The following is a 23,381-nucleotide window of genomic DNA, read 5'->3' on the forward strand; positions in this document are numbered from 1 at the left end:
CTGCATCCTCTGCATTGTTTAGCTTCATCATGAAAATTACTTTAATTTCAATGCTGGAATCAAAACAATCCAATCTTCTTAAAAGAAGCCTACTGTCTACTGTAAAGTAATAACATGTTTTTAGAGACTTCTAAGTGCATATCTTGGAATCTCTAACTTAAATGCATGGTTTGGAAAATACCAATCGTTGATCGTGAAAGGATGGTTACATTTCATCATGACAGAGGCAAAAATAAAGTACCTATGATCTTATTTCCTCACGTAAATTATACATGATGCTTAAAAAAAAAAGGAGCATGTATTTGAGATTAGTGAAAAAGCTATCCAAATACATAAGATATGTGTATATTTTCCAAAAAGAAATTTTTATTAAATGTTTCATGAAAATAAATTTGAAAAATATTAAGCATACACTCAGATAAAACAATAGAAATAAACATAAATATAGACTTAATCAGAAGCTAAAACAAACTGTGGTACAGCTTTACCAAGAAACATAAGAAGAGGAGTGTGTGAGCTGGGAGATAAAAAAGGGTGAAAATGAATCAAGATCATAACTAAAGTTGTAAGTTTGATGATTAATGGATTAATCATCTTTAAACCTGTAGTGTGGTACTTCATCCCAAAGGCATGTGTTTTGTTTTTTGGCAACTTGTGGAAAATTTTGTTTCAACTCATCTAGAAGAAGACCACTTCAATAGTATAAGTTACCTCAAATATCATTTAATTGTTCTTGTTGTGATTTGCTGCAAGAAAATCTGTTTATATAATGCAAGAGTGAAACTGGCTCTTTAGTCATTTTAAAATTTGGGTCTTTTGAAAAGAAACAATTCAGTATTTATAGCTCCATGTTCCTAGCACTTACTATTCTAAGTCAAAGAAAGGCCACATTATTATATTCAGGAACTCGACAATAAGGAAAGAAGGCAAAGGTTTCATGAAGATTTCCCAGTACCTGGAAATCACCTTAGTAAAATTAACTGTCCTCCTCATCAAAATAATGGGTTAATATTAACCCAATTTGTAAAACATATGAGACAATTAATTGTATGTTTTTCACTTTATTGATTTTATGAGACATAATTAACAGTATACCTATAAACCTTCTCCTATTCAGTTATACTTCTTAGCAAACTATATGAAAATACACACGCATACTGGGTGGGGTAAACCACGAGAGAGAGGACTTCAAATCAGTACATACTCACATATAAATCTTCTCTTTATACAAATGCTACCATTGGTAGGTTTTGAAAGGCTCATCACGTGTACTCGACAAATATGAGAGTATAATTAAATAATAATTCATCAAAAAGATGACCCAAAAAAATTCCCCAGTAAAGCAGTTATGTGAACAGTGCATTGTCAGAAAACAAAAATAACCAGATCATCTTTAGCCAGGTAAAGTATGTGTGATGGCTTTAACGTGTGATGTCCATCCAAGACAAGCTACATACTTCTAGGGGTAACTTGAATTCGCCAATACCCTCTGCAGTAGCTTAGGCAGACAAACATTTCAGATGAAAACGACACAGAATTCAAGTAAATATGAATTTTCCAAACCCAAACATCCTCAGTTTATAATGCTGGTTGGCAATCTAGTCTGCAGTGAAAATCTCTTGTGTTAGAATTGCCCTTAAGAGGTAAGAGCTCCCTTCATTGCTTTGGTCCTTATTAAATAAAAACTACAGGTACAGATTTCCAGTTATGAAGAATATCTTAATCTGAAAGAAAATACAACCTTCAAAGAAATCTGAAAAGGCCCAGCTTTTACCATTAAAGTTTATTTACTCTCTATTATGCTTTCCCTTACATTTCATTGTTACACTGTTTAAGGAAACTATCTTGTTGTATACAACATATATATTAAAGGTGGCAGGCTCAATGCAGTTTTTACAGAGGGTTCTTGAATTTACTTCCTTGGCATTCCCAAGTAAATTGGGAATTTATTATTATCTGTGAATTTTAAGTCACTTTTTTACAAGTCTCCCAAATAGCAATCTGAACCATAAATAAAGCTAATTAACCACGTAATTTCAGAAGTGGGAACTTAGTTTTCCCTTTCCTTAAGCAGTGTAAAGACAGAGGCAATAAATCAAAACCACTAGTTTACACACTACAAAAATGGCGAGGCCATAAATTAAATTTGACTTTATACATTGTCTTGAGAAACAAATCCCAGCTAAGCTTAAATTACGTATTCTTGTACCCCCAAAATACTAATAAAAAATATTATCCACAACCACCACAAAACACACAAAAAAAGTCACCTAGCACCTCAACAGAGATTAAACAAAAGACCGAATTTTTAAAACTCCTTCAATACTCATTTGGCTTGGAATTACCCAGGTGTTTTTTATAAGCAGTAATTTTTCCCACAGTGAGAGGCTTATTTTATCTGGAAACAGCTAGTGGCACGGTGATCATTTAACACCCAGTGCACTGTGTATTCCTCAGCTGACCCGCTCTCCATTCATCTCACACTCGTGGTATGTGTTAAGAAAAAAATTCAGATGTTCCGTTTGCTACATTCCTAAATGACGGTGGCTAATGAAAAGCACTGCAGACACCCCCAAGTCCCGTCTTACCATGTATGAGCCACAGTGAAGCGACGACGCTGCCGGATGCTTTTATTCACCAGCAACTTTCTGAAAAAGCATGGTGAGTTCCTTGGCGAACTGCGTGGAGAAATTTTAGGAGATGTAGGTCTGTTTCCCGGTAGTCTCGGAAGCTCAAGTTCTAAGTGCATTTGCTCCTTGAAAGTCTTGATGCAAACCTCAGATTCAGAAGCGGCAAGTTCTTTTGAAGAATCTTTTGCTGTCATGTCTTATGTGGAGTGCTGGCTTTCACCATCCAAAACAAAAACCTCACACATAGCAGAGGCACAGCTGCAGGTTAGGAGGCTGAGAAGTCTGCAAACTGTTCCCAGTTTAATTTAGGAAGCTGTGGCTCCAATGTATGAGCTGCTTAGAGCAGGAGCAGCATACTCGAAGAATGGCAAGTCAGGCTGTCACAAGGAGCTTTATCAGCCTGGCTTTGCCTCTGAAAATGCGCCAAAGTGCTTCCTATGTCAGTAGCCTCCTTGTGGATGAGGTTTGTCTGCAAGCTACACACTGACACTCACTGAATTCATTCAGCTGAATATATCAACTCATGAAATATTCATGAGGGCTTCTGATAAATCCTTCACATGTATATTTTTAAAAAATCTTATCAAACATGCTGTATTCACTAATGGACAATAAGCAAAACCTAGTCACCTAGTCACTTGTTTCTGTTTGCACAAAGGGCAGGACCAGAGCCCGTCCAGCCTGTGTGATGTTTGAAGTCTTCATTCAGAATTTATCTTTCCCTGTAATGCACACAACGGTAACTCCACCTACCAAATGCTTATTGGCCCACGATTATTTAAAGAACTGCACTCTGTATCCCCCTCAAAAACATCCCCCATCACTCAGATTTTCACAGAATTTGTGAAGCCACTGTCCTCATCAGTGGAAACATTAAATCAGGGATTGTCAAAAAGCCTAGCCAAAACAGCGCCCCAAATTCCATTTCTGAATGAAAGAGCTGATTTGCTAAAGTCTTTTGTGTGTGTGTGCCCTCTCCAGAAGCTCCAAAACTGCATCAATATAAAAACTGTCAGCTAACAGGAAAACACTGGATTTGGTTCATTCCCCTAAGGAATTTAAAGGCTGATCTTTATTCCAATAAAAATTACCCTCATTCTTCTGCTTAAGTTCATTGTCCCTGAGATGCCGAGAGCAGCCACTCTCTGTTAGATGTAAAGTCACTTCTAAAAGCCCAAGTTCCCCAGAATGGAAATGGAGGTAACAACCGGGAGAAATGACTGTGCCCCCTTATAAATGCAGGGTCCAAAGTTAAACATTATGCATGGGTGTGTGTGCACACACACGTGTGCAGGTAGATATACACAATAGTGTATGTCGTGTGTGTGTGTGTGTGTGTGTACACTTGGTTCACAAAGGCATGCAAGCGAGAAGTATGGGCAGGGAAGTCCAAAAAAGTCTCAAGTTCCAAAGCAGATCCTTGTAACCTGAAATTTCATTTATAAATATACCGGCATGCACCATCTACACTTTTTTAAAGAAGTGAAAAGAATACTGTGGTGCTTAGCGTGTATGGATGTTGTGAAGTTCTGTACCTGCAACGTCTACTACCAGGGCCAGCCTGATCTCACACAGATTTGACAAAGCAGAACTGGGCGAGTCTGCCTGAGCGACAGTTCAGGAATGAGTCACAGTTAAGACTCTAGTGAAAAAGCAAGAAATTTATTTTTCCTCTAAGGCGTGAGAACTTCACCTTCATAAAATCATCCAAATATGTCACACACCCTGGCTCAGTATCTAAAGGACTGAACAAGAACTGACTATGACCTGTGTATAGGAGAAAATTAACCCCACTCCAGCCCTTGGGGGAAGGAATTCAAACTTAACAGGAAGGATTTAAACTCCTTACTGGTACTGCCTTGGAAGGATAACAATATTGCAATAATACAGTAAAAGGCTATTACGAATAAAAGCAAAGTCATGGAATTTTCGAGTTTGAGTGAATCCCGGTAACCACCTTGTTCAGCTCTTCATTTTAACGACTAGGAAACAGACCTAGGGAACTTTGATGACTTGTCCAAAGTCCTATTTGTAGTTGACATCAGAGCAAAAGCTAAAACCTAGGCTTTCTGCTTCCCAATTGTTTTTTCATTATATGATACAGTCATTTTGGCCAGCTGGGCCCTACCACATGTGCTTTATATATTTAAAGATATTTTAACTGCTCTATTTGAGAATGAATTGTTGGCAATGCCATGGGAGAAAATATGGTTAAAGGTATCTATTATTTAGTGCATTATGAAATCAAAGTTAGGACTTTCTTCCAAAAATAATGTGATTTAAAACTGGGACATGAGAATATGCGATCCTGCTAATATTCAGAGCGACTTACTTGCAAAAAATATAATAGCAATTTGAAGTCACTGGGGTCTTTCTCCTATTCACTTTTTAAGGCTGCCAAAATACAATAAGCATTTTAGGGATTCTCCCCTCCCCAAATTATGGCAAATTTCACAATCCAGATTTAGCTGTATGTGAACTGGAGTTCAGATAAGGAAATGTTGACATAAACTTACCTAAAGCAGCACTGTGCTGCAATTATAATTACTTTTTTATTCTTATTGTCAACTTATGTGACATTTCACATTATTCTTCCACTTTGCCTACTATGACAGCCAATGTCCCAGTTAAAGAAATTTTAAGAATCATCCCAAGAAGTAAAATTCTCAAAAATATGTAAAGTATGTTCATTCTATCTACTTTAAATGACATTTAGGAATATCAAAGACAGCTAACTGAAATACAAAACGTAAAAGATAGACTATTTTAAAGTCTGAATTAGTTACCTCTGAGAAAAAGGAAATACAGGCTTACAAATAAATGCACAAAAGTTTGTTTCTAAAGTCAAAATGCCAAAGAAAAACTTGATACTGTGTTAAATATTGAAACCAAAGATGAACACAGAAGGTAGAAAACAGGAGATGGTATCCAAGATAAAGATAAAACAGCACAGTAAAAGCAGATAACACCCTACTATATTTCAACAAAGAATACGCTGTCTTGAGAGAAAAAGCCAGAGAACAGGAGAAAAAGCCAAGAAGAAAGCAAATAGAGGGGAGGGTATAGCTCAGTGATGGGGGTGGGGAGGATACAGCTCAGTGGTAGAGAGCACGCTCAGCATGCATGAGGTCCTGGGTTCAATCCCCGGTATTTCCATTAAATAAATAAATAAATACATTAAACCTAATCCCCCCCCCCCAAAACCAAACATACAAAAATTTTTTAAAAGAGAAAAAGCAAACCGAGTTTCTGTGTCCTTCTGAGTGCCAAGGAAGGAGCTAAAGAACCAAAGTGAAAACCTTCCTGTCTACACGTAAAGCATAGCCCGTGACACCTCAAAGGGAGAAGTGAGTAACTGATTTAGTCATTTATTTGCAATTTATTTAAATTAATTGCTATTTATTAATGTGCAGAGAGATGTTCTTGGGAATTACTTGAGAATTCCAATTACAGCTATGTCTCAATTTTAAATAATGAAATTCCCGGTGTCCACGTCTTGTCAAGAATTCATCATAATTAAATATCACTCAAGAATCTGAATATAAATTGTATGGTCAATAACAGTCAATAATGAGTTACTTATAAATATTATGGACAAATTGAAAACATCTTGATTTTCCATTAAATTTAATTGGAAAGCAAGTTAATTTCAGCCAAATAAAATGATAAACATATGGTGCAAGTATGATAACATTGTTACCATATTTTTAAAGGTAACAGTTTTATAATGAAACTTATTTTAAATAAAAATAACTACATGCTCTTTATATGCAATACTTGTCAGACTTTAAAAGTTAACCTGGAGTAAACTTTCTCTAACTGAGCGACCAATATTTAACTAATTATTATTAAAACATTAAAGTATTTTAAATTGAGGCACCCAACTATAGATTTTGTGCAATAATATGAAACATAATATTGAACCCAAAATAACATGGCTCACATTTACTGTAAATACAAAGCTGGATATTTGAAAAGACAGAGTTTATCCAGAAGTTTCTTTTTAAAGAGGAGTAGATTTAAGACTATCGATATTAACATTTAAGTCATTGCGGATTGCATCTTTATTTATATCACTATTCTGTTCTCTTTTTCTAAGACAGCACACCATCTGAGCACAGCCATTGGGCCCTATTCAACTGAAGACACACAAGCTCTTCCTTCAGTCCGACAAGGTGGTAAGTGAATGCAGGACACCAAAATCCACTGGAGCCTCTTTCAAGAGAATACCGCATTCACCATAGATGGCAACTCCTCCCAGTTTCTCTACTTCATTTAGAAGAAATGGAACTAGAGAATTATTCTTACATAGTTGAAGAAAAGACAACATTCAACCAAATGAAAGTTGTCGTCTAGCCATTTGGGGGAAGAACAATTAAGGGACCACTCTTAAGCATTAAGGGATTATAAGGAAGGCGCTTACATTGTTTGCATACTTGCTTGCTACCAGATATTTTTGTAAGTGTTTTTAATAAATTATTTCATTCGGTCCTCATTACAAACATATCAGACAACTGCTGCTGAAGTCCACATTGGACTTCCCCCGTGGCATCAAACTATGAAGTTTATTTTAGGACTGAGCTGAGCCTTCTTCATTTCTACAACACGGAACAGAGTCTGGCACAGAGTGGATACTCAATAATGTCTGTAGACCAAATGCACCTTATTTTGCTCATTTTCAGATGAGCACATCAAGGCACAAAGTTGCACAGCATTTAAGAAGTTGATCCTACACCAAGTTTTTTATAACAGAAGATACCCAATGAGACAGAAGAGGGGATGCAGGCTCCGAGGGTGGTCTAGTCATGCCACTAAAAGTCTAAGTTCACAAGTACTAACTGTCCTTGAGTCTGAAGCTATCTAGCATGTTATTTTTATACACAATATGAATGCTTTGCTTTTATCCATATGATATGATTTAATTACTCACTATTAGTAAAATGATGCTCCAGAAAGATCAGTTTTAGCTGGTACCACCTACAGTGTCACCTGAATCCTAGGGAGGAGGTGGGAAGGCTGCACTCTGGATGCTTGAGCATAATGGTATCATAAGGTTCTTAGGAGGGTCTCATTCAAGAAAGAAAAGGCCTCCACACTCAGAGTAAAAGCAGAAGTCCACACAGTGGCCGGGGAGGCGTGTTTCCTCTCTCCTCATCTCAGTACCTCTCTGACTTCATCTCCTTGCACTCTCCCCCTTGCTCTCTCTGCCCCAGCCTCACTGGCCTCATTTCTGTTCCTTGAACATGTCATGAAAGGTTCCTCTTCCCTGAGATATCAGCATGGTCTGTTCCCTCATCTCTTTCTAGGATTTGCCCAGATGTTACCCGCTTGATGACATCTCCCCTAATCACCCGGTTTAAAACTGAAATTTTCCCTGTTCGGCTCTATTTTTCTTCATAGTACTTGCCTGTATAACTTATTTACTTGTTTATCATCATTTATTCCCCCTAGAATGTAAGTGTCACAAGAGTCTTTGTTTTGTTCACTCCTGTAATCTCGACACTCAGAACTATCCTGACCATGGTAGGTATTTGGGTAATAATTTTTGAATGAATGAATGAATGATCTCTTCAGTGCAGAAGAAGACGAGGGAGGGAGGGGGGCAGGAGGCAAAAGCAGGATGAATTACCTCTCTCAAATCAGGGTCAGTGTTATAGTGGCATTAAGCAGTAACCTTTTCACAATTTTGTATATTATTTTATGTAGTCCTCACTGCCTGAAGTGTTACTTCTCTGTTTTCTTTGCCAAAAATACAATGTCCCATCCATTAAGAGTAAATTCAAAAGAAAATTCTTCAATGAAACCTTTCCCAGCTTTCATAGGCAGAGTCAGCTGTTGCATCCCATCTGTACTGCACCAGCACAGGATTCATCTCTCAGAATGTTTCATAGTATATTGTAGCACATACTTTTGTTTGTCTCCTGGACCAACCTATGAGCTCTCTAAGGACAAACTATTTTACTCATCTTTACATCTCCAAAGCCTGACACTGCATCCTGATTGATTAGTATTTCTTGATTGAAAATATGAATAGAAAATTAATGTAGTACCTGCCCAAAATCATGCTCACTGTTAGCCCCAGATTTTTCTTACTGCCACGAAAGCTAGTCCAGTCAATATCCTAACTTCTTGCTCTTGAGCTGACAAAGGATTCCAAAGTGAGCTTCCTAAATCACAGCACTTTGGCTATGTTTTGCCATTTTTAACTAGCATTTCTTTGTTCCTTAAAAAATTATTATTATTACTATCATTATTATTCACATCCTCACTGCAGTGCAAAAGCAGAATACTTCTGTGTCGCGGTCTCTTCTCATTAGGCGGTATGCAGATAGGAAAGACTAGTGGGGTCCTCTCCTCACACTGCTTTCTGGTTTTGGCAGAGTAATTAGGTGCTTCTTTCTCAAAGCATATTCTGTGAAGGCAGACCGCATAGACAGAAATACCAGGGAAGCCCCTCTCTTTGTTCCCTAGGTCATTGTTAGCGTCAAGATATATTAGCAAGGATGAGTCAGATACCTACATGCAAGGAGAGAAACTGTTCCCATGGTAGGTGTTTTAAAATCTGCATTAAGAGAGGGTACTCCAGTTCCCAAAGATAATACTAACCTGTCAGCAAATAACCTAAAAGGGTGATTTCAAATGAATAGGGTATTATGGACCTATACGTTAAAAACAAAGGCACATTTGGGAAAACCTCTTTCTCTAAAGTGAGCTCTCATCGTTTTGTTATTTTCAACCCTGTCAGCAGTCTTCCATAAATATGCAAGAAAAAAAAATGGTATAGTATTAATCTACAGTTAAAATTTTTAAATGTAGATAATTATCTCTGTAAGACCAATTAACCATGATACCACAGAGATCATAGGAAGAGTATAACACACATGAAAATTAAGGTAAATTCACTCCACTGCTTTTTTTAAAAAGAGAATAATTTTTAGGGATCCATTCATATTTAAGTATGTATTTGCAGCTATTAAAGAAACAAATTTTCCTAAAGTAAGATTTTAAGTGTATGAGTCTAAAAAGGGTACAGAATACATATCAACGTGTGGAAATGCTTACAAAACAGGGGGTTGGATCAAGATTGGTTCATTCAGTTTCAAGATTTGCTTATTTATTACGCATTCTGTTAATTTTAAATCTGTTCATATTAGAATTTTTTAAATGCAGTAATATTAACGGTGATGGCTTTTTGACACCTAATGAAGAAAGTAGAATTCTATGTATCAAAACTGGCTATGAAGTTCTAGTATTAAGAAGAAACTCAAACTTAATTTCATATAAATAGCTCATATTCTCTACACTGGAATTTGACACAACATTGTAAAATGATTATAAATCAATAAAAAATGTTAAAAAAAAATAAATAGCTCATATTGTCAACACTGTAACATTAGCATTTGTAAAATCCAAGACTGAAGACATACTTACATAAGCATGCTGAGTTTGTAGCAAAGACTTTTAAATAAAATATATATATTTTTGTAAAGTTCCCTGGCTACCTTTTAAATTTCTTTTGTTTTATTTTTAAATTTATCATACAGTAAGATTCACTTTTTTTTGATGCACTGTTCTATGAAATTTAACACCTGTATAGATTCACATAACCATGACTACAATCGAGATACAAAAGTTACGTCACCCCAAAAGAACTTTCATATGCTGCACTTTTAAAGTCATATTCTCCTCCTACTCCTAATCACTGGCAATCTCTAATCTACTCTCTCCATCACTATGTCTTTTCACTAGTGTCATATACATGGAATCACATGGAACTTAGCCTTTGGGACCAGCTTCTTTCAATCAGCACAAAGTCTCTGAAGTTTAGCCAAGATGTTATATCTATTAATAGCTCACTCCTTTTTATTGTCAAATAGTATTCCATTGTATGGATGTACCAGTTTGTTTATCCTCTGAAGAACATTTGATCTGCTTCCAGTTTGGGACAATTATGAATAGAGCTCTTATAAACATCCATGCACAGGTTTTTGTATGAATATATGCTGTCATTCCTCTGTGGTAAATACCCAGCAGTGGGATTGCTGACTCATATGGTAAGTGTACATTCATCTTTATAACAAAATGTCAATCTGCTTCCCAGAATGGCTGTTGCATCATTTTGCATTTCCATCAGCACTCTATGAGAGCTCCCAGTCGCTCCACATTCTCACCAGCACTTACTTGCATTATTTTTTTTAGCCATTCTAATAGAAGTGTAGTGGTATCTCATACTGATTTTAGTTTACATTTCCCTAATGGCTAATGTGGTTATCTATTCATGTGCTTATCTGCCATTAGTATATCCTCTTTGGTAATGTATATGTACAAAATTCTTGCCCAGTTTTAAGTTAGATTGTATCTTTTCTCACAATTGAGCCTTCTTCCCCAATTTGCCCACTAACACTTACTTTTCAAAGTTCTCAAATAGCAATCCATGTATTCTGTCCAGGATTTAAAGCTGTATTCAGTGGTGGAGACAAAATGGAATGCGATTACTCCCATATTTAGTAGAACAGAGTCATCCCTCAGTATCCACAAGGAACTGGTTCCAGGACCCCCATGATACCAAAATCTGTGGACGTTCAAGTCTCTTATATAAAATGATGTAGTGTTTGCATATAACCTATGCACATCCTCCTGTATACCTTAAATCATCTCTTAAGTACTTACGATACCTAATACAATGTAAATGCTATGTAAATCGTGGTAAATACGTAGATGCTATATAAATAGTTGCCATCATGCAGCAAATTCAATTTTTGGTTTTTGGAGCTTTCTGATGCTTTTCCCCCAAGTATTTTCAATCTACACTTGATTGGTTGATTGAATTGGCTGAGGTAGAACCTGCAGATATCAAGGACCAGCCATAACATCCGTTACAAAATCTGAAATTTTCAAATTGATTTTATAGTTTATAACCCTTTAAATTTATCAATGCTCTTTCCAAAGCCTTCAATAGTTACATTCTTGACTTTGCTGTTTCTTTGCTTCTTGGGGCTTGCAGATTGCACCATCTAGAGTCATTTCCTAAAGCTCACTCTTGGAGTGATTAGTCCTTAATGCTACCTCTGGGGCAAGGCTGGGAAGGGAGGAACTATCACTGAGGTACAGCAGAAGGTTTAATGCCGTTAAGGCTATTAAGATGACCTCTTCTAGAAATGGACTCTCGGTGACTCCCAATCTGAATCTCCTGTCCTCTCAATCTGTAAATCTGTATCTTCTTTCCCAAGCAACAGTACCCTTTCTCCACTGTCCCCTGTGGCATCATGACTGCCTCTGAAAGAAACCTGATCTTTTTGCTCCTTCTCTTTATTTCTCTGTGTATTTCTACTAATTCATGCATTCTTCAAAGATATACTTACTGAGTAGGGACTATGTGCTAAGAATATGATTCCCTATTTTCTTTGGTAAGCCTGGGTTATTACTTGAAGTTTGCCCATTTGTTACTAATATAAAATCATAATTCTAAAAAAGCTTTATGCAATTTTAATTTTATCTGATCAGGTTTTCAATTATCTGCAATTAACTTTTTTGGTTTACTTTGCATTGGAAGACTCTTTTTTCTATACATCTATAATAAGTCTTCACTGGAAAATGCCACTACATCTAAGAAAGTTTCATTCTCTCTTTTTTTCTGGGGGTGGGGTGGGGGAGGATAAGTAAGTTTATTCTTTTATTCTTAGAGGAAGTACTGGGGATTGAACCCAGGATCTCATGCATGCTAAGCATGCACTCTACCACTTAAGCTATACCCTCCCCACTAAGAAAGTTTCAGCATCAAGTCTTATAATTGCTTTCCTGCATGTGCCTCACAAAATATATTATGCTCTTAGAGAGTAAAGGCCGTAATTTATTCTTTATGGGTTAGACTCTTTATCTAAAACTCTTGCATACATTTAGAAAATGTTCTGTGCATGCTAAACACATGTTTAAAAACCTAGGGATATGAATCAAGAGGATCTATTAATTTATTGGTCTTAGTTAAATGTCAAGTGTGAGTCAGGCACTGTGCTAGTCTGAGGAAACTTGCACTGAATAAGCTGGACTGAGGCCTGCCCTCATGATACTAAGAATCTAACGTCACAACTACCACAGCCCAATTCTAATTATAATTCAAAACGTATTTGCCTCCTTATTCACTGGGTCTCCTTTTAAAGGAGGTCACAGCCAAGTTCTCCTCTATTTCCCTCCATCTTTGGGTTTCTCCCTGTTACAAAATGGACTATCTTTGTCCTGAATGTCCTGTAAGATAAAATATGTAAGCATTCTTTGTACAGAGTTTCAGGAGATTTTTTTCCCCTTAGTCTACCCTGTCAGTGCCTATTCTTTGCTCACAGCTCAGCCTTGACTTTTTTTAAACACTGCAGAGACGCAGATGCCCATGCAGGGACACTCACCAACCAATACAAACAACAAAAATCCTCGTTTCAACTCTCCTTGAATTCCAACTGGGACACAGGAGATTTCTGTCCCAGTTTCATAGTAAATAGCAAGGAGTTTTTCCTTCTAAGTGAACCAAACTCTGACCCCTGACAATGCCCTCCTATTGGTTCTAGATCTGTCACTTGGAATGACAATGAATAAGTCACAGGCTAGCCCTTCAAAGACGCATGCTCTAACACATTTATTTTTCATCCTTAATAACTACGGCTCCTTCAACTATTCCTTCTCAAACCCAGATTAGATCTTGTTAATAATACTTCCACTGAACCTCTGACATACACAACAGTGATGGGAGCGGGTATCTTAGTTTGCTAGGGCTGCCATGACAAACTCCCACAGACTGGGTGGTTTACGCAGTAGAAATGTATTCTCTCCCATTTCTGGAGGCCAGGGGCCCAAAAGTCAAGGTGTTGGCAGGGTTGGAACCTTCTGAGGGTTAGGAAGGAAAGACCTGCTCTAGGCCACTCGTCTTGGCATGTAGATGGCCGTCTCTCCCTTTACCTCTTCATGTCAGCTTCACCTTGTATTTTGCATGTCTTGCTGTCCAAATTTCCCCTTTTTATAAGAAACCAGTATTACTGGATTAGAGTCCACCTTAATGACCTCATTTTGACTTGATCACCTCTATAAAGATCCTGTCTCCAAATAAGGTCACGTTCTGGGATGTCGGGATGTAGGACTTCCGCATGGGGTTCTGAGGGGGTACATTTCAACTCATAACATTCTACCCTCTGTCTCTTCAAAGGTCATATGCTCCCATGCAAAATGCACTCGCCCCACTTTACTGTCTCCAAAAGTCTTAATTATTCCGGCATTAACTCTAAGTCCAAAATCATTTAAATCATCCAAATCAGTTACGTGTAAAATTTAAGGCAAGATTCATCCAGGGGCAAAGATCCTCTCCATCTGTGAACCTATAAAGTCAGACAACAACAATGGTGGGACAGACACAGATAGATATTCCCTCTCCAAAAGGGATAAACTGGAAGGGAGAAAAGGGTCTTGGGTCTCAATCATGTCTGAAACCTACTAGGACAAGTTCCATTAGAATTTGAGGCTTGAGAATAGCTTTCTTTGACTCAACGCTCTATCCTCTGGGCTCCCTGGGGTGGTGGCCCTGCCCCATCAACCCTGAGCCACTGGGGCTCTGCCCTCTGAAACCTAGGAGGTGGCTCCACTCTCTGAGACTAAGAAGGTGGCCACACCTCCTGGAACTGTGGAGGACACTGCCCTACCATCAGGCGTGGTGCTCTCTGGGTCTCTGGTGTCAGGAACAGCTGCTGGTCTCTGAATTGCCTTCAAGGGCATTCTTCACTTTTCTTGAATGATGCACATGTTTGCAGCTGGGTAGATCTACCAGTTTCTTTCCTGCCTGTGGAATCCCAGAAGTCTGAGAGCCTTCCTTTATTTCATCCTGTCTCTGCCTCCCTTCAATGCATGCTGGCAATGTTTCTATTGACATAATTTTCCCAAAAACCTTGTTGGCCTCCTAAGCAATTCATGGGGGTCCAAGCTATCAGAAAGAGTCCCCTGCAGATCCTTCCTGGATAATGGCTCCCCGATTCCTGATTTTTGCTGAGATGGGTCATTGGATCCATGAGTCACATGCCTAATTTCCTTGGCAAACAGTTGTCCAATCACACCCTTGACGTTCTCTTCTAGAAAATATTTTCATTTCTTTTTTCTTTTTTTCTTTTTTTTTTTTGCAATAGAATAGACTGAGAATTTTCCAAGTCCAAAGCCACTTCCATATTTTGAAGTTCTTATTACAGCAGCACCCCCCACCACAACCACCACTACCTGGAACCAAAATCTGTATTCACCTGCCAGGGTTGCTGTAAGAAAGTAGCGCAGACTGAGTGATAATAAATTTATTATCTCACCATTTTGGAGACCAGAAATCCAAAGTTAAGGTGTGGATAGAGTTGGTTCCTTCTCAGAGCTGTGAAAGAAAGACCTTTTCCAGGCCTCTTTCAGGGTGGTGGGAGGCACAAGGAAAAGGGAGCAAGTTGAGGAATAAGATATCGCTGGTATTTATTGAGAGCGTTATCACGTATTAGGCACTTTTACATGTATAATTTCCACCTTTAAATCTCATAATACCCCTTTGAATATATTTACAGATAAATAACCTCATAATCAAAGAGTTAAAGAAAATTAGGATGAGTGAAACATAATCAAAAGTTAAAGAAAGGCAGGATGAATTACCCAAGATCGCCCAGTGAGTAAGGATTCAAACCCAAAGCCAGCAAACTTCAAAACTCATGCCTGAATCCACTACACTGCAGTGCAAAGGAAAGATGAGAAGGAAACATAAGGATATGCCCTAAATATAAAGATAATCCACTGTATAAAAACCTGTTAGCGCCAATGATGTCAGATTCTGAAACTAGAGTTGCTTCTCTATAAACGCCATATTTCAGCATGACACAAAACAACTTGAATACGCAACAAAAATGATTAGTTTCACCCAGGCAGCAATAAATTTCACTAATGAGTTATTTTTTTAAAAGTAATTTTGTCTCAATTCACCCTTACCAGTTTTAGTTAATTTTGAAGGAGAAGATATTGGCTTAATGTGCCTTAGTATGTTCACTCATTTGCAACTCCAAATTAGAATTCGTTTGATCTTCATGTGTTGCTAAAAATTAGAAAATTTTCTTTATGATCTTAAATATGAAAGATAGAACTATCATCCCATGATTCTATTTTATAGCCTGTTTTAGCTTCTAATAGACACTCCTGAGATTTACATTTTGGGGACTCCCAGGATAGAAACTTCACGGCTGTGATTACTACAAATAGTGTTTTGGTGTGAAATCTGTACTGATTTTGCAAGTTCTACGCTCAGATTTTAAACCGTTTCACTTGTGCTACATTAGCCGTAATCAATATTTTCATTTTATTTTTGGTAATTTAGAAATTTTAGAAGTGGGAGGCCAAATTCTTAATGATAGTACTTTTATTTAATTGCTTTTAATTTTTCTCTTTTCTGGAAAGCAGGTCCACTTTTGAAAGATCCTCAAAGGTGCTGCTTCACACGAGCTGCCAAAATAAAATTCAGGGATTCTTTCATTCCTCCTTCTCATCTGTGCCCAGCACCATTTCTTGGTTCAGTTTTCTAGATTTCCAGGCACATTTTAGGATTCAATTGATACAGTATCCTCTAAAATTAATGAGCACCACTTGCCAAACACAGAAGCCAAAGAAAATTTCATCATCATGAAAATATAAATAAACTCAAAGTAAAGCATAACGAACAAAAACGAAAATTACATAAAAAGAAAAGAAATGCTCTACCCCCTTTATAGCAGGTGATTTATATTCTAAAAATCACAGCCTATGATTACTGCTGTAGATTCCATCAGATTATTTTTTTCAGCTAAGGAAATGTGCCTTTTAAGGCAGAGATCCAAATTTCTGAATCGTGACAGCAACAGCTGAAGACTAAAGATAGACAGTCAAAACAGCATTTTTCTGTACATTTTCAGTTGTTAAAAAAGCAGTTACAGTACATTATGTATGAAATATATTGTTTTAACCCTGTTGATGGCTCCACTGGGAAAAAGATTTATGACAGAGAATTAGAGAATTTTATTTTATGCCTTCCTGATACCACATCTTTAAAATGGCGATGGCTCTTTTTCTCGATGTAATACTTCCAAATGTCTTTTATATAGAGGTATGCGATCTTTATTAACAAAACCTTCCTATTTCAAATAGATGCTGAGTTTACACATGGCTCGTCACATGCTACGCACATTCGCCTGAGAGGCTATTTGCTTTTTTACCTCTGCTTGGAAAGCTTTTTCTCTAGATTTTTCTGTGGTTCCCTCTCCATTTCCTTCTGGTACCTGTTCATATATCTTCCCCGGAGAGACGTCTTCCCGAGCTATCCTCTGTAAAACAGCATCTCATCCTCCCTCTCACCTTCCTTAGCTTTCTTCTCCTAACAGCCTCTGTCGCTCTCCAACATGGTTATTGTCCATCACTCCCACTGTAATCAAAGTCCCATGAGGACAAAGACCTTCAGTTTTATTTACCACACTGACTCCAGCACCAAAACAGTGCCTGGCATATAACAGGTATTTAATATATGTCTGCTTAATAAATAAAGGTCACTTAGTTAAACAGCAAGAGCATTTACTCTGTGCACCAATTAAGCACCATCTGTCTCCTCAGTCACCTCAATCAGGTCCTTAAGCAAATTCACTCTTAGAGCCACAGAGAAGAGATGCTGAAAGACATGTTCAGAAAAACAGAGCAAAAGCAAGGATAAGACTTGTCTTGCATTCACCACTCCTAACGGCCTCTTAGCCACCGCCGCCAGGGTGCCATCGAAAGTCTGAACTTCAACATGCAGAAGAATATTGCGATTATCTATTGCTTAGTCGGAACACTTCTTGCTAGACAGAAGGCAAAGCAGACATGAACTTGTGACCTTCCCAATGGAGTAGCTGTTCCACCGCCACCCAGCAGGATTCAGCTAGCACAATGGCAACACTGTGTACGGAGGCACGATTCACAGGAGAAACAGGAGCTCCGCCAAAGGCAGGAAGGCAATCTGTACAGAATACTATATGCTGAGGGGGCTTTCTTTTCATTTCAAAATGAGAAGCAAGCAGTCGGGCGGGGGGAGATGGTAACGATCCAAGCGGCGATACATGTCCCAAAAGTGGGAAGACCCAGGATGCGTGAATCACTTTTTTTGTTCAGGAGCAGAATAACGAGCCTCACTTTGGTAAAGCAATCAAAATGTTTCTTGAACTTGATTTTCAGTTTCTCATAGCTCAATAAATACTGGAGAAATGTGACGGTGATGATGATGATAAAAATTAGGGCAACGTTTCCAATAGAACTGAGTCAGATGACAAAAATATATATTAAATAGATAGTGTTTAATGGGATTTTGAAAAGTACCTATTAAAAACCCAGAGGTATATAAAGAAATGAGATGCCAAGGTGAAAGACCCTTAAATCTGCATAAAATTCTAAATGATTCAGTATTCAAAACATTGGGCTTGTTGTCAAGGAGATTTATGGTAAACATAGCAATTCTCCTTTCCATTCCAAGCTATCATTTATACCATCCAGAAACACTGCAGTATAATTAAGAACTATTTTGCCCATAGATAACATTATATTTCCTAAAGAGTACTCTTGATTTTTTTTATTAAGATTACAAGCCCCAAAATACAACAATTTATTTTTTTAAAAAGTCTGCATGTGAATATACTAATGCAGAACCAAATTAAACCCCTGGTAAACTGAAGAGCAGTCAAGTAGGAGAATGACCTCAGTCAATGAATTATTTATCAGGAGACTGTGCTTTGAGATCTAACATAAGCCAACTTCACCATTACCGGGCAATTCCTTCAAGCTTTCTGTTTCTCATTTCCTCGCCTGTAAGATGTAAATGCTCATACCAAGTATTTTGCCAGGTAATTCATGTAAATTAACAAATTACAATTTAACATGTAAATGGCATTGCATTTATGATGCAATCTGGCATGTATATTTAGATACTACACTCCCTTGGAGGATCTAAAAAGTGTTTTAGACACGATCACATTCATTTTTAAGTATTCCCTGTCAAGGAGGGAAATTCCAGCCTCAACGGGGCCCCTCCGCTTTCATACACGTCTCCCGTCCGTGATTACCATTTGTCCACTTTTCCAAACTTGAATCAAATTCTCCTCAGGGCCTAAGGCAAGATTTTCAAAGCAAAGAGAAACTACCTTTAAAAACAACATGGAATGAGTTTCTGAAGATTAGACTATGTAACATTTCTTGGAAGAAAGTGCAAGAACAATTCATGATTGTCTCTGTTTCCCTACAGTATCCAAAATAATGCTCAATCTGATTTTTTTTTCCAGTTACAAAGTGCCAAAAAAGTACACAAAGAGAACGAACATTCGTTGAGGGATAATTTTCACTAAGGGCTTGAAATATCATTTCATGTAATGCTTAAAATAATTCTACGATACAGGGATACAGGTTTTATTACACAGACAATTTCATAGAGGAAAATTTAAGGCCCAGATAGCTTAAGAAACTTACTCAAAGTCAAAGCACCAGGAAGGATGTCCCCAAGGCTTTCCTGTCTGTAATTCTGTTTTCTTTTCATTACGCCAGTGGTTCTCCAAGTATGGTTCCATAACTACCACCACCAGCATCCCTTGTGGTTATATTTCCTGAAGAGTATTCTGGACCTGTTGTTACAGATTGCTACACCAAATCAGAAACCCTGACAGTGGGACCTGCAATGTGCTGTAACAAATCTTCAGACGGTTATGACGCACACCAATGTTTGTGAACCATGACATTCCATGATGTTTGCAGGGTTGATTCCATGGAATTCAAGCACATAATGAGATCAAAAGGGGGGGGGCAGAATTATATAGGTATTAGGGCAAGATTCCTAAATATAGATTCACTGGGCTAGAAAAATCTGCCTTCAGTTAAGATAGTGGGCAGGGACATGCTCAAACTCAGAAATGTGTAGGTCAGGATGATAAACAGGTGTTATCTCAGGTGTCAGATCAAATCAATTGGTTGTGATTGCCTAAAATGCAGAGGCAAGGTTTGTGAGGCTGCATTCAGTGGGAAAGAATGCCGTGATCAATTAGTAATGCCTGCCATGGGTCAGGGATAAGGCACCACTGCACTGAAGCATCCAAGTAAATGTAGTGACCAACTGTGAGCAGCTCTAATTATGAATACTCACTTGGTAACAAACCAACTTAAAGATACAGTTTTAGAGATTACAGGCCTACTGGAAATAATAGTGAGAACTTACAGAATTGAGTTGTTTATTGCAGTTGGACACTCCAGTTACTGATGATAGTTCTCAAGAACATCTTTGACTTTATTAAAAAAGTTTCTTACTGGAACCTTAAATGTATATTACTAGGTGAAAGAAGCCAACCTGAAAAGGCTACATACTGTATGACTCCAGATATATAACATTGTGAAAAAGGCAAAACTATGGAGATAATAAAAAGATGAGTGGTTGCCAGAAGTGGAGTGGGAGGGAGAGATTAATAGGCAGAGCATAGAAGATCTTTAGAGCAGTGAAGATACTCTGTATGATACTATAACCATGGATCTATGTCATTATACAGATGTTCAAACCCACAGAATATACAACACCAAGAGTGAATCCTAAAGTAAACTTTGGACTTTTGGGGGGGTGATCATGATATGTCAATGTAGGTTCATCTTTGGTAGAAAAAGAAAAAAGAAAAAAGTATCATTCTGGTGAATAATGTTGGTCCTGAGGGTGGCTATGTGTGTATGGGGGCAGGAGGTGGGTGAGAAATCTTTGTACCTCACTCTCAGTTTTGTTGTAAACCTGAAACTACTCTAAAAAATACAGTTTTTATTTTTTTAAAAGCTACATCAGGGAGGAGATCTCTAAATAGAGACTGGGAGGCAGGGCAATGACAATACAGAATTTCCATCTTTATGACATAAAAATTATTCCAGAGCTACATACATTTCTGCCCTGTAAAGGTTTTGCGTTGTTTTGTATGTCTTGTATTAGGATTGTTTCAGAATTCTTTGATGTGTGAATGCGTCTATCTCCCCACCTAAACTGAAGAGCTCCTTCAAAGACAGAGATCTTCTTCTGTTGCTCTTTGTGTTCCTCCCATATCTTCCGGCAATCTTCTGCTCATAAATAGCACTTCAATATTCATTAAAAAATTAGTTAACAGCAAAAAACAAATAGCTACCAATTCCTAAGTGTCTACTGTGTCCTAGTAGCTTTACAGATATTACAATAACGTTGCACAATATATATTTTTACCTCCCATGGTACACTTAAAGAAACTCATGTTCTGAGACATAAGGTTCAAGCTGGAAACTAGTAATTCCTGGAAGTTTCATTCAAACCTAGCTGTCTCATTCCAAAGTTCTTTCTCCAATTAGAATGTCTTCTCTAAAAATCAATCCTCTATAAAATAAGCTATATATTTATTATTTATATTGCATATAAATATAAAATAATCCCTGTGTTTGAATACCTATATAAGTAAACCTGTATTCACTCTTAATTACCTGTGAATTGAAGCATTGCTCTATCACCCAATCACCTTCAGATTAGTTCTGTGGAAGTGGAACTATATTATGGAATAATTCTGTGTTTTCCATGTGATGAGGAAAGAAGCTCAGTTCTGGAGCTGATATTTTTTCCAATATTGTCAATTAGTGAATGCTCAAAGCTGGCTAGACCTGGGTTTTCCTGATAAAAACAGAAGGGATAGATTTTCAGCCAAAAGAACACTTTGCTCCTAGAACTCTACCTAAATGCAATCAAAAGAATGTACAAGATAAAATATTTGCTAGACTAGAAATTCTCTAAAGCAACAATTTGTCACAATCAACCTTATGCCACAATCTTATGCATTCAAGAAGCGTTTGGTCCTGGAGAAGCTAAAAGCAATAGAATGGGTTATCTTCTCCTCTCCTCACTGAAAAGGTAAGACGACTAATTAGTTATAGTATAATTGCATTTAAATATGGGGAAAAAATAGAAAATTCTGTCCAGCAACAGGCAGGCAGGAACAGTAAATTGGTGTATATCAAATAGGATGTAATCCCTTGTATCTCTTCCTCCACTTCCACTACTTTTTGGTAAATATCACAGACTTTCAGGTTGATTCTGTCTTATCCCATGCCATACTCACCAACTGAAAAATACCATCATTCTTTGGCCAAAGTTATTTTCAATCCCAGAAAGACTGATCTAGAAGATTACAGATTGCCCCCTTCTTTTGGAAAATATTCAGCTTTATTACACCTCTTTCCAAACAATCTAGACCTATAAAATATTGTAGGAAAAAAACCTAAGACCCAGAAGGTAAAGATACATGGATTTCCTGAGATCTCAAAATCTATAATAAACACACAATCCAAATGACAAAAAAAAAAAAAAACCCTTCGTGTAACATAGCTTGATATGGCACTCCAGAGAACTGTACAAACACATGCCAGCAGACCACTTGAAGGAATAATCTCCTGGCCTTTTTAGAAACTGACCATCTAAACAGCAAACTTGTAAAACAACTCGCAATCTGTCCATAAAATGTAACCTGTATGTGAACGTGCAAGGGGCCTGAACGCTTAGAAATTTAAACGTCAAGTTTATCCGTTTAAAAGAAACAGAAAATCCAACAAATATGCAGTAATAATACTCTAACAAAGCTTTTTGGACCACAGCCTCTACCCAGTCTGGCTGGAAAGAACAGTGTGACTTCGTAACAGAGAGAAGCAACAAGGGTGGCTATTTCTTGGTAACAGAGATAATGGCTTTTATATTCATCAGATATAAGACGTGGCATTTAAAAGTCCAAAGGAAGAAGAGATTGTGACCTAGTTTGTTTCATTGTTAATAATGATGTCCATTTCTGAAACCTCTCAACTTATACCTTGTTATATGAGAAGATAGCAAAACACCCACTTACGCATGCTGGAGATAATCTACTCAATTTAGGCACTAATCATTCTCCCTTGTTTTCATTCTTGATTTGTCAGAAGTAGCTTCTGCTGATGCCAGCATCCTGTCTGACACTGTCAGGGGACTAGCATATTCCACTTTTGAAACAGTTGAAATAAGTAACAGTACTTTCACTTCACTTCAACTATGTTTTACTCTTCAAACTCTATCGATGGTTACGTACGTGACATCAACTCCTTCCTTTCTTCGCTGATGGGTTACTGCATTTAAGTCACACGAGGCTCTTCATGAAATAACTCCTTGAGAAATCTCCCCAGTATATCTATTACAATCTATTAATAGAAATGTTTAGTACTATGCAGATTTGTACAGCTGAGGAAGGCAGTGACTGCTGTTACCATGTATGCTGCTTTCTAACAAATGTACTGGTACTTGAAAGAAAATTTAATAGAGATACGTATGTAGAAAAAAGCAATCAAGGTACTGAAGGACCGGCTGCCATTCTCTAAGCACACAGTCATAATACTATAGATTAAAGTACAAGAATTAGTCACCTATCTCAACTGCCTAGAATCTAGTCATTGGAGAATTAAGCTGGTGAAACCAAGATTTAAGTTCTGCGTGCCTCCAGGTCTCACTGTTTCTAGTTTCTCCCTCTCCATCCCCCACTGCAATTACTTATCTTCCTAAATATATCAACCTGACTGTGTCACTCTCTAGATTTGTCAGTGTCAATGATCCCAGATAAATTTCAATTCCTTTAGCTGATGCCTCTCTTTTCTTACTCTGAAAAAGTAATATATTCTTCGGAGGCAAATCCAAGCCAAGACCCTGTTCTGCCTGGCTCA

General features: G+C 37.6%; 1 protein-coding gene across 2 annotated transcripts in view; it reads right to left on the reverse strand.

The window, feature by feature from the left end:
- The window catches only part of PDE4B (phosphodiesterase 4B), a 376,744-nt gene that overhangs the window by 322,700 nt on the left and 30,663 nt on the right, over positions 1-23,381 (reverse strand). The window contains exon 1 of one of the 2 annotated variants that reach the window (XM_010963447.3): positions 2,589-2,987. The exons of the other annotated variant lie outside the window; for it this stretch is intronic. Within the exon in view, the coding sequence (XP_010961749.2) occupies positions 2,589-2,824 (236 nt within the window). The 5' untranslated portion in view covers positions 2,825-2,987. Of the gene's footprint in view, positions 1-2,588; positions 2,988-23,381 lie in introns of those variants that run through there. 2 annotated transcript variants of the gene reach the window in all.

The sequence above is a fragment of the Camelus bactrianus genome, chromosome 13 (assembly GCF_048773025.1).
Source record: "Camelus bactrianus isolate YW-2024 breed Bactrian camel chromosome 13, ASM4877302v1, whole genome shotgun sequence".
In the NCBI taxonomy this organism is placed as follows: Eukaryota; Metazoa; Chordata; class Mammalia; order Artiodactyla; family Camelidae; genus Camelus; species Camelus bactrianus.